This window comes from Geospiza fortis, unplaced genomic scaffold (assembly GCF_000277835.1).
Source record: "Geospiza fortis unplaced genomic scaffold, GeoFor_1.0 scaffold1215, whole genome shotgun sequence".
Classification (NCBI taxonomy): Eukaryota; Metazoa; Chordata; class Aves; order Passeriformes; family Thraupidae; genus Geospiza; species Geospiza fortis.
Window position 1 is genome coordinate 116,203 of NW_005054724.1, and position 11,785 is coordinate 127,987.

General features: G+C 60.2%; 1 protein-coding gene across 1 annotated transcript; it reads left to right on the plus strand.

Moving 5' to 3' along the window:
- The first annotated feature begins 2,473 nt into the window (after nt 1–2,473).
- Nucleotides 2,474–11,377, plus strand: CCM2 (CCM2 scaffold protein). Its single transcript, XM_005430967.3, has 10 exons — nt 2,474–2,485; nt 4,153–4,326; nt 4,658–4,741; nt 5,009–5,192; nt 5,659–5,795; nt 6,558–6,693; nt 7,376–7,433; nt 8,108–8,246; nt 9,002–9,140; nt 10,486–11,377. Exons 1-10 carry the CDS (start codon nt 2,474–2,476, stop codon nt 10,755–10,757), a joined length of 1,335 nt encoding a protein of 444 aa, XP_005431024.1. The 3' UTR covers nt 10,758–11,377.
- The last annotated feature ends 408 nt before the right edge of the window (nt 11,378–11,785 follow it).

An 11,785-nucleotide genomic window follows, 5' to 3' on the forward strand; every position in this document is an offset into this window, starting at 1 on the left:
GACAGTCTGCCCGCGTCCCCTTCCCAGAGCCCCCGGCCCGGAACCTCCCGCTGGGACTGAGGGCTTGGAGAAGGTTATTAATCGATGGGGTTATTAGTTATGGAGCCATTAATTGATGAGTTTGCTAATTTATTTAAATTGTTACTGATGCAAGTTAATTTCATTCATGCAACTATTAATTTATGTCTTTCTCATGTCTCCGGGGCTCAGCAGCTCCAGCCATGCCCGTATTGCCCTGATTTCCCTCCTTCCAGCCCATTTCTGTGTCCCTGGGAGAGGCTGAGCAGAGCTGCTCTGCACTCCTGGAGCAGGAGGATGGATCTGATCCCTTCGTTTTGGGGGGAAACTGGGGATTTTGGGAGCCCCTGGCCTCGCAGGGATCCCAGAGGTGGCAGCAGGATCCTGCCTGGAGCTGAGCAAACATTTCCAGAATGAGTGAAGTTGAGTGGGATTTTTTTGGGAATTGCCCCCCAGGCTTCCCAGACAGTCGGGTTTGGGAAGGAAAGCCCCGTGATGCCATCAGAGACAGGCTGGTCCTGCTTTTGGCAAGGAATAGCTCCCAGGGCTCCAGGGGGTTTCAGCAGAGCTCAGGTGTGCCTCACCTGCTCCCTGGGGCACCCGCTGCGTTTCCTGGCACTGGGAACAGCCTGGATTGTTCATCCTCCTTCCACAGGAACATGTTGGGCTGGTGCCCCATACCCTTCCCAGGGCTGGTCCCACTCCTGTGCTGTCCCAGTCCCTCTGGAGCAGGGCTGAGCTGGCAGCTGGCAGTGCCATGGCTGTGGCCTCTCCTCAGCTGATCCATGGCCTTGGGGAGCTCCCTTGGAGTGAGTTTTCCATGGTTTTGGTGGTTGGTTAACCCCTGGAGCTGCTGCCCGTGGATCACCATCAGACCTGGACACTTTGGCTGCGGAGATGGGCAGATCCATCCTTGTCTTCCCCAGATGTTCCAGCTGCAGGGAGAGCTCTCCTTCCTGCTTTTGCCACTCTCTGGCTCATCCCAGCAGCTCTCTGAGCTGAGGTGAAGGCCTTGAGTTCCCTCAGTGCCGATCCAAAGGGTGCTCAGGGCGGCTTTGCTTGGGATTAGGAGGAAAATCCCAGCCTGGCTGTGGGGCCGAGTCCAGCTGTGGCTAAACCTAAAACTGGTTTAAACTGGAGCCCTGAATTCCTTCCAGGAGCTCACATTCCCTGGGTCTCCCTGTGCTTATCCCAGGGGAAGGGCAGCTGTCCTGGGATGAAATACCCTTTCCCACACGTCCTGGGAGGCAGGATGGATCCCTCTGGAGTTCTGCCCAGCCGTGGGTTGGTGGCACAGCTGGAGCCCCAGGTGGGGATGGATGCTCCCAGCCTGCCCATTCCCACAGGAACTGTGGGTGGAGGTGAATTTCCCGGGGGGGATTTCCCTGCTGCTCTGACTCCTCAATCCCTGCCAGGGATCCAGGGCTTCCCTGAGGGAATTCCCTGTGCACTCTGCTGTCAGTGGGAAATTCCCAGCTTTTCCAGCTCAGGGTGCCCTGGAGGGCTGAGGCTGGTGCCATTTGCCTCTCCCAGCAGCTGCTTCAGCATTTCCCTCCTGAAACATGGACTGGCTGAGCTTGGGGTTGTTGGGGGAAATTCTTCTTGAAATTCCTTTGTCATCCCGAATTTCCAGCCCTGTGCCCTGGGCTGATCCCCAGGGTGGGCAGAAGGAGAGGTGAGACCCCACCTGCAGAGCTGCCCCAGCCCTGATGCAGCAGCACAAGGACCTGGAGCTGCTGGGGAGACCCAGAGGAGGCCCCAGAGCTGCTGCAGGGCTGGAGCCCCTCTGCTCTTTGGGATGAAGTGGATTTGGGAGTGTCCGTGGGCTGCAGGGGGAGTGTGGATGTGCTGGGAGGTTGGGGATTGGGGTGGAGGAACTCCCGCTGTCCCAGGGACACCTCCCGCTGTCCCAGGGACACCTTCCCCTGTCCCAGGGACACCTCCCACTGCGCCAAGCCCCATCCAGCCTGGCCTGGGCACTGCCAGGGACCCAGGGGCAGCCCCAGCTGCTCTGGGCAGGAAGAGGCTGCACAGCCCATGGCCTCAGTGGGCTGTGGGATCTTTGGGATCGGGGAAGCCTCTGGGAGCAGCGCCTGGGCTGCAGCTGGGTGTTGGAACAGAGCAGCTCCGAGCTTGGGAGAGAAACCAGGGCTCAGCCTCCCTTGGCATGGGGGTGTTCCCTCCTGGGTGTGGCAGTGGCAGAGGATGCAGGATTCGGGGTGTTTCCAGGGATTTGGGGGCGCAGGAGGCAGGGTGGGAGCAGGGAACGGGCTCCTGCCCCACCGTGGGTCCCTCCCCAGCTCAGTGTCACGTGGCACAGAGGAAACCGTGGCACTTCCTGGCCCCGAGCGCCTCCATTGCAGCACCCCAAAAGGAGGAGAACCTTCCCTCAGTGCCTGCTCCCCCAGAGCCCCCGCAGCCCCCCAGCACGGCGCCTGCTCCCCGGGGGCATTCCATGGAGGACGAGGTGGGTGCTGGCCTTTGGGGTGCCCCCGAAGCAGGAGCTGCTCCAGGCTGCGTCACAGCCCGGGCTGCCCCAGCCGGGGCTTGGGGCCCCCATTCCTGCCCAGGACAGCCGGGGGGGCACGGAATCCTCCCAGCCCGAGGGCTGCAGCCACATCCTGGGGGTTTCTCTGGGCTGGGGTGGGCCTGGATCCTGCCTGTGAAAGGGGAAGTGTCTGGGTACGGCCTTGGTGCCAGTGGCACGTCCCTGCATTGCTCTGCTCTGGGTTCCTGAAGGATCCGTGTGGAGCTGCATCCTTAGGCACTGGCAGGCAGGATTTCAGATGGGACATCCCAAAGTTGGAGAGTCCCCAAATCTCAGTTCTTGGTACACTGACCTGTTGTGTCCAGGATTGCCTTCTGTCCACAGCCCCAGCCCCTTGGCAGGATGGTGGAATATCCTGATTGAGGATATTCAGGCCCTTCTCCTGGATGCTCTGTGTAGGGATGCTTCCCAAAAATCCACACTGCTGCTCCTGAGGCAGGGCTGGGGAGCTATTTCCTCTCCTCTCTGTCCTGTAAGATCCCTTCATTTCTGCCTCCCTGATCCAGGGGATGCTCTTCCAGGCCAGGCTGTCCCCAATGTCCTCGTGTTTCCTTGTGAGCTGGTAATTCCCATTGTCCCAGGAGCTTTTCCTTGGGTTATAATTAATTAATTAATCCACCATTGGAAGCATGTTCTCTGCCCCTTCAGATCCCACATTCCTTTCCCTTGCTCCTGAGGATCAGGAAAGCCAGGATGTGGTTGCAGAAGCCACCAGGGAATGGGACACTGGAGTCACATGTCCAAGGAGTTCCTAGGTCCAGCCGCAGATCTGTCTGCTCCAAACATCCCCATCTCTTGGGAAAGCTGGAATTGGAGCAGTTTGGGGATGTTCCCAATCATTTATCTGGTGTGGAGCTTGGTGAGATGCATGTGGCATTCCCATGCTGAAGGACAGCTGTGTTGGCTCCAGTAGTTTTCCAAACCTGGCACTTCGGGGTTTGGAATTGCCCATTTTTCCCAGGGAAATCCACTTTCTGGTCATTTTCTCATTGTTTAGGGTCCCCTTGAAATATTCCTGCCTGGTTTTTGGCATTCCTTGTTGAGTTGCCCCATCAGATCCTCAGGGAGGTACAAAACCATGGAGAATCTCTCCGGATCTGCTGTTCACATGGAATATATTGTTGTGTGTAAGAGTTGGATTTCTCTTACCTGGAAGGTTGAGCATGGTGACTTTGGGGAAAAACCACCATGTTTGGGTAGTAGGAACGTTCAGCACTTGTTCTGTGTCCCAGGAAAGGGTTTTCTCTGAAATCCATGGATGTATAGCTCCAAAGCAGGCATTGTCCATGGGGCAATTCACCTGGAATAAACTGTATGTAAGAGTAGGATTTCTCTTACCTGCAAGGTTGAACACTGACTTTGGGGGAAAACCACCATATTTTGGTAATGGGAACATTCAACACTTGTTCTCTGTCCCAGGAAAGGGTTTTCTCTGGAAATCCATGGATGTATAGCTCCAAAGCAGGCGTTGTCCATGGGGCAAAAGCAGCAGGGTGGGATCGAGGGTCACCGGGCAGGAGGGGCTGTGGGACCCCCCAGTGCCAGTGCCAGCCCCGTGCTGACCCTGGTGCTGTTCCTGTCCCCAGCCTGGCATCGTGTCCCCGTTCAAGCGCGTGTTCCTGAAGGGGGAGAAGGGCCGGGATAAGAAGGCCCAGGAGAAGGTGACGGAGCGACGCCCACTGCACACCGTGCTGGTGGCACCGCCCGACCGCGTGGAGCCCGACCTGCTGCTCCACGACTACATCGAGAAGGAGGTCAAGGTACCCACGGGGCCCTGCTCCTGGGAACCCCTTCCTGATAGCCCAGCTGGCAGTGGGAACCCATTGCCCCTGGTCCAGAGCGCCTCTCCAGCTCTGCTGCAGCCCCTCAGGCACTGCAAGGGGCTCGGAGGTTTCTGTGGAGCTTCTTTTTGAGCATCCCCACCTCTTACCCATCTCCCAAACCCAAACCAAACCAACCCAAACCCAACCAACCCAAGCCCAACCAACCCTGTTCCTGTCCCAGGTTTTCCCTGGAGCACCTCCATGGCTCATTCTGCTGTGTCCAGGATGGTGTCCATGCTGTGGTAACAGTTTGGCTCTTCTCTCCCAGTATTTAGGGCAGCTCACTTCCATCCCGGGGTACCTGAACCCCTCCAGCCGCACGGAGATCCTGCACTTGATCGACAACGCCAAGGTGAGTGCTCAGCTGCTCTGGACTCCCTCCCTGCAGGCACAGATCCAGGCTCACAGAGCCTCCTCAGCCCCGGGCCAGCTGCTGCTCCCAAAGGGGAAACACCCCTGGGATGGATTTCACAGAGAAGTTATGTCCCCATCCCTGGAAGTGTTCCAGCCAGGTTGGATGGGCAGCAGCCTGGATAGTGGCAGGGAGCTGGATAATCCTTCATCCCCTTCCAAGCCCAACCATTCTATGACTTAATCCATGGTGTTCCTGGTGTTGCAGAGAGCCCACCAGCTCCCAGGGCAGCTGACCCCGGAGCACGATGCTGTCATCAGCCTCTCTGCCTACAACATCAAGCTGGTGTGGAGGGACGGGGAGGACCTGATCCTCAGGGTGCCCATCCACGACATCGCCTCCGTCTCCTACATCCGGGATGACTCCGCACACCTGGTCGTGCTCAAGACAGGTGAGCTGTGCCCATGGAGCTGGGATTGTCCCCTGGGAGCCACCTGGGACCGTGGGAGATGTCCCTGCCCGTGGCAGGGGTGGGGCTGGGGGTCTTCAAGGTCTCTCCAAGCTAAAGCATTCCATGAGCGTTCCATGACACCTCGTTCCATGTCCTCTGCATGTCACACAGGGAGCTGGGGAGTGTGGGGAGCCCCCTAAAGGAACTACAACGGGGAAGGGCTGAGTCAGGGATTTATCTGAGTACAAACCTCCTGGATAGATTGTGGAATAAAGGAATAAAGGCCTCAGGGGCTGGAAATCTGGTGATTGAATTCTGAGCTGTGAAAACAGCCAGACAACTGTCAAAACCAGCTCCAAACTGGAGGCTTTTCATCCCATTCTGCTTCAGGGCTCTTCCTCACCTGCAGGACTCCTTCCCACCCCCTCCCTGCCCTGGCCTGGCCTCACCTGTGCTCTCCCCTCAGCTCAGGATCCCGGGATCTCGCCCAGCCAGAGCCTGTGTGCCGAGGGCTCCAAGGCGCTGACGTCAGGCTCGCTGTCGGAGAGCGCAGGGGGGCCCCTGGAGTCCTGCTGCCTGGTGGTCCTGGCCACAGAGAACAAGGTATGGATGGCTCTCGCTGCTCCATGGAACCCTGGGAGCACCCCAGCCTGGGCTCTGACTCACTGGGATTGCTGGGAGGTTTCTGGCTCTCGGGTCACAGTGATGGTGGAGCCACAAAATCCACAGTGGCCCAGTCCTGTGGTGTGTCCGGGTCCTTCCCTGCTCTCACACCTCGTGGGACACAGATTTAGGGATGCCAGGTGTGGTTGGGCATTGCTGGAGCACTTGCAGAAGGACTCCTGATCCCTGTGCCAAGCCTGGGACGCAGGAGGGTCTCCAGAAGTGTTTCCCTTGGTCCCTGTCGTCCAGAACCTTCTGCAGCAGCACAGAATCCATGAGGACAATCCCACAATGGGGTTCTGCTGATCAGGATGTTTTCCCTGTGCTGACCTGGGAATTTGTTTCATCCAGTGTCTGGATCCAGGGATTCCAGTCTCAGCCTCTCTGATCTCCACTGAGGGTGGAGCTTCACTGCCCTCATTCCCAGCTCTGACATTCCCTGGGGCATTCCTCTGGGATGAGCCAAAATCCCAGGGAGCTGCATGGGGGAGCCTCAGCACAGAACGTGGGGGCTCCAGGGTTGATGCTGGAGCATCCCAGCTCCTGCTGCTGGGTGGGAGAGGGTGGGGATGCTGGCAGGGTGATGGACCTGGGCTCTGTGCCTTCCCCGTCCTCGTGGGGGAGCAGCACCCATCCCACAGAGCCAGAGGGAGAGGGGATGTCCCTGCGTGGGCTCTGCCACAGCTCCCTGCTCGTTCCCAGGTGGGTGCTGAGGAGCTGTGCTCCCTGCTCAGCCAAGTCTTCCAGATCGTTTACACCGAGTCCACCATCGACTTCCTGGACCGCGCCATCTTCGACGGCGCCTCGACGCCCACGCGGCACCTGTCCCTGCACAGCGGTGCGTGTGTCCTGCTGCGGGGCTGCTCCTGCCCCCAGCACCTCCCTGGGGCTATACAGAGTCACAGCTGGGAGTGGTTGGGGTTGGGAAAGCCTCAGGAACCCCTGAGCCCACCCAGCACCTGTCCCTGCACAGCGGTGCGTGTGTCCTGCTGCGGGGCTGCTCCTGTCCCCAGCACCTCCCCTGGGGCCCTACAGAGTCACAGCTGGGAGTGGTTGGGGTTGGGAAAGCCTCAGGAACCCCTGAGCCCACCCAGCACCTGTCCCTGCACAGCGGTGCGTGTGTCCTGCTGCGGGGCTGCTCCTGCCCCCAGCACCTCCCTGGGGCTATACAGAGTCACAGCTGGGAGTGGTTGGGGTTGGGAAAGCCTCAGGAACCCCTGAGCCCACCCAGCACCTGTCCCTGCACAGCGGTGTGTCTCAGGTGCCACATCCACAGGGTGGGGACTCCACCCCTCCCTGGGCATCCTGTTCCAGTGCCTGGCCACCCTTTCCATGAAGGAATCTGAGATCCACCCTGAACCTCCCCTGGCACAACCTGAGGCTGTTTCCTCTTACCTGGTCACTCATTCCTGGCCTCCTCCCCTCCAGTCAAGTCAAGAATCACTTTGTGTCTTTCCCGGCTTGAGGAGACACCGAGTTTGAGCTTCTCACACACCCTCTCCCATATTTTTCCCCTGCAGATGACTCTTCCACCAAGGTGGACGTGAAGGAGCCCTTCGAGGCGGATGCCAGCACTTTGTGAGTGATCTCTGGCCCCTGGAGCCGGGATTAACCTGGATCTGCTGCCCTCAGCACCCCGGGGAGCTCAGCTGAGCCTGGCCTGGGGGGTTGGCACGGGTCCTGACCAGGCCTGGATTGTTCTGCCCTCAGCATTCCAGGAGTCACATCCCTGTGTCAGCACAGTGCAGGGTCAGCAGCTGGAGCTGGGAGCAGGGTTTCCCCCAAAACTTGTTATTTGAGAAGCTTCTCCCTCCTGGAAACATCCACAGTGTTTGTGGGATGAAATCCTAGCACACAAACCATTGGTTAACACTGAGGGATGCTCTGGAATAGCTGACGTAGAGGATACTGCAGGAATGTTTAACATGGAGGAATTGGGAACCTCGTTCAAAATTGCACATTTAAGCCCAAAGTAGGGAGCATGGAGATTTTTTTCCTTGTGTTCACAAGGAGGAAGCAGCCAGAGGGATAATTCCCCACAGAGGGCTTTGTTGTCACTGTCACCAAAGCAGCGTTCAGTTCCCTGGCAGTCCTGGGGTGCCCCCAGGAGCCGGGGGCTCCCAGAATCACAGAACATCCTGGCTTGGGAGGCACCCCAAGGATCCTGGCCCTGCACAATCCCCCAGCAGTCCCAGTAGCACCTCCCCAGCCCGCAAGGGTCCCTGGAGAGCTGACCCTGCTGGGGGTGTCAGTTCCTTTGCAGACACGCTGGAAGCAGGGGACACGTCCCCGTCCTCCTTCTCGGCCCGCCCGTCCCCCCACGTCACCACGGCCAGCGAGAGCGAGCTCAGCACCACGGCCACCGAGCTGCTCCAGGACTACATGATGACGGTGGGGTTTGGGATTGGGCTCTGGGATTGGGATTTGGGATCAGGATTTGGGGTTGGGAGCAGGGACAGGGCTGCAGGAGCAGCTCGTCCTCGTCCTTCCCAGCCAGGCTGGGCTTGGAGGGCCTGATGCTGGGCTCATGTCATGGAATCATGGGATGGTTTGGGGGGAAAGGGGCTCTGAGGATGATCCCATCCCATCCTGCCATGGCAGGGCCACCTTCCACTAGCCCAGGCTGCTCCAAGCCCTGTCCAGCCTGGCCTGGGCACTTCCGTCAGCAGGGCAGCCGCAGCTTCTCTAGGAAATCCATTCCAGTCCCTCTCCACCCTCCCAGCAAAGAGTTTCATCCCAGTATCCTATCTAAATTGCCACTGCTCCAGTGGGAGCCATTCCCTGTGTCCTGTCCCTCCATGCCTTGTTCCCAATCCCTCTCCAGCTCTCCTGGAGCCCCTTCAGGCCCTGCCAGGGGCTCTGAGCTCTCCCTGGAGCTTCTCCTCTCCAGGGGAACATTCCCAGCTCTCCCAGCCTGGCTCCAGCCCTGGGGCAGCTCCAGGGCCTCCTCGGGACTCTGCCTGTCCCACAGGATCATTTTCCTCCTACCCTTTTCCCTTTCCCAACATCCAAGTCCCCTCATTCCCCAAGGCTCCAGGAGCCCCAGTGACCCCAGAACGCAGCCCTGCTACTCCCTGGGGTTCCTGGCCCTGCCCTGGCCCTCCCAGCCCGGTGGCAGGTGCCAGAGGTGCGTGCTGTCCCCGCAGCTGCGCACCAAGCTGTCCTCGCAGGAGATCCAGCAGTTCGCCATGCTGCTGCACGAGTACCGCAACGGCGCCTCCATCCACGAGTTCTGCATCAACCTCAAGCAGCTCTACGGGGACAGCAGGAAATTCCTGCTCCTGGGTGAGTGGGGGACACCTCCAGAGCCAGGAGAGCAGGGCTGAGGGGTGCAGGGCCCCCGGCCCTGTCCCTCCCAGCCCCATGGCAGGTGCCAGAGGTGCGTGCTGTCCCCGCAGCTGCGCACCAAGCTGTCCTCGCAGGAGATCCAGCAGTTCGCCATGCTGCTGCACGAGTACCGCAACGGCGCCTCCATCCACGAGTTCTGCATCAACCTCAAGCAGCTCTACGGGGACAGCAGGAAATTCCTGCTCCTGGGTGAGTGGGGGACACCTCCAGAGCCAGGAGAGCAGGGCTGAGGGGTGCAGGGGGGCCTTGGGGTGCCACCACCAGAGCAGAAACATCCCAGTCCATCTCCTGGCAGCCTTGGGGTGCCCTCAGGAGCTGGGGGCTTCCAGAATCATGGACTGTCCTGGCTTGGGAGGGGATCCCAAGGATCAGAGCCTAACTCCTGGCCCTGCACAAGCCACCCAGCAATCCCAGCAGCAGCGCCCCAGGCACCCCAAGGAGCCATGGAGAGCTCACCCGTGCATTCCTCACCCGTGCATTCCTCATTCCTGAGGGCAGCTGGGCCATCCAGCCCAGCTCATCCCACAGCTTCAGGCTCTCCCCAGAGCTCTTCCTGCTCCCACCTGCCTGTGAAGCACCTGGGACCTTCCTCCAGATCCAGGCACCCTAATCCAGACCTGTGACCCCCCTCCAGATCCAGGCACCCTAATCCAGACCTGTGACCCCCCTCCAGATCCAGGCACCCTAATCCAGACCTGTGACCGCCCTCAAGTCCAGATCCAGGCACCCTAAGCCAGACCTGGGAACTTCCTCCAGAGCCAGGGAATTTAATTCAGACCTAGAAACGTCCAGGCCAGGAGACCTCCTCCAGAGCAGGGATATTTAAACAACCTGGCCCCTGGTATCCTAGGAAAACAGGTGGGGAACACAGAATCCTCCCAGGACAGGAGCAGTGTCTGACTGCACCTGGGGCCTCTCACCTGGCCTCTGATATCCAGGGAAAAGGAGACAGGAATTTAAAATCCTCACAGAACAAGAGTAGTGTGTCTCACAACCCCTGGGGACAGCAAGGGGACAGGACAGATGTCCCTGATGGGACAAACCATTGGGATAAGCTCAGCAAAGCCCAGCAGGATGCCGGGTGAGGAATTAGATGGTTTGGAGCTCAGACAATCCCGCCTGAGCCGATTTTGCCCTCAGTGAGCAGTGGCTGCAGTCTCAGGTGTGAGTGAAAGGGGGACCCTGGGGGTCCCTGTCCCTCCCAGAGAGGCTCCCAGGCTCGGGAATGACCCGGCTGAGGAGCCCCAGCACTCACCGTGTCCCTGCTGTGTCCCGGCCGCAGGCCTGCGTCCCTTCATCCCCGAGAAGGACAGCCAGCACTTCGAGAACTTCCTGGAGACCATCGGGGTCAAGGACGGTCGCGGCATCATCACCGACAGCTTCGGCCGCTACCGCCGCTCGCTGGGCCCCGCCTCCGCCGCCAACGGCACCGCCGCCGGCAGCTCCGACGAGCAGTCCGTGCCCTCCGAGGAGGACGAGTGGGACAGGATGATCTCCCACATCAGCAGCGACATCGAGGCCCTGGGCTGCAGCCTGGACCGGGACTCGAGCTGAGGGAGCCCGGGAGCTGCTCCCGCCGGGAATGCGGGGCAGAGTCACCCGGGGGCACCTCGGGACAGAGACACCCCGGGGGGGACAGGGGCTGCCTCCCGTGGGGACGTGGAACCAGCGTGATCCTGGGACGTGGAGCTGCCCCTGGAGGGACCCTGGAACATGGATCTGCCCCAGGGGGATCCAGGACACAGAGCTGCCCTTGGAGTGGGACATGGAACATGGATCTGCCCCAGGGGGATCCAGGACACGGAGCTGCCCTTGGAGGGGCCCACTCCCACCAACCTGTGCCCTGATGGAGATCCTGGAAGATGGAGCAGCCCTTGGAGGGACCCCAGACCCCTCCTGTGCCCTTGGAGGGACCCCAGACCCCTCGTGAACAGCTCCAGGGGCTCCAGCTGGGACGTGGGGCACAGAGCTGGATTTGGGTTTTGGGGGCAGGTCTCCTCCCAGAGGGGCAGATCTGCCCCTGAGCGTCCCCCTGTGCTCCTGAGGGATGTGCTGAGTGTTGGGCTCTGTTCCCAAGGGGCTGGATCTGCTGCCCCCACCCCCAGTTTACAGTTTGCACAGCGGGTCCCCCAGAACTGCCCCCCCAATGAAGTTTTACCACAATGTGAATTTTCTCACCCTCCATGGTACTGGAACATTGCCGAACATTGCAGCTGCCCCAGACCGGGATTGCCCCCAGTCGCTGCCCCCTCCTCACCCACCCCGGGGTCCTGCTGGGGAGAGGAGCTTGGTGGGACCCCCAGAGCCCCCTTTGCCTGCATCCCCTGGGTGTGGGGGGCTCCCCAGATGGGCCTGGGAGGTGCCATTGCCCCACAGCCACCCCCGGGGGCTCTCTCTCCTCCCTCCCCCTCTGGGGCCACATGTGACTCAGCACTTTGGGAATCTAGAACATTCCAGAGGCCTCGGCCCCAAATCCCCCCCGTGCCCCAAATCCCCCCTCACGCAGCTCTGCCCCCATCACCCTGCCCACACTGGGGTGTCCCCCCACACCGTTACCCCCCCGCTGCACCCCCCCACCTGTC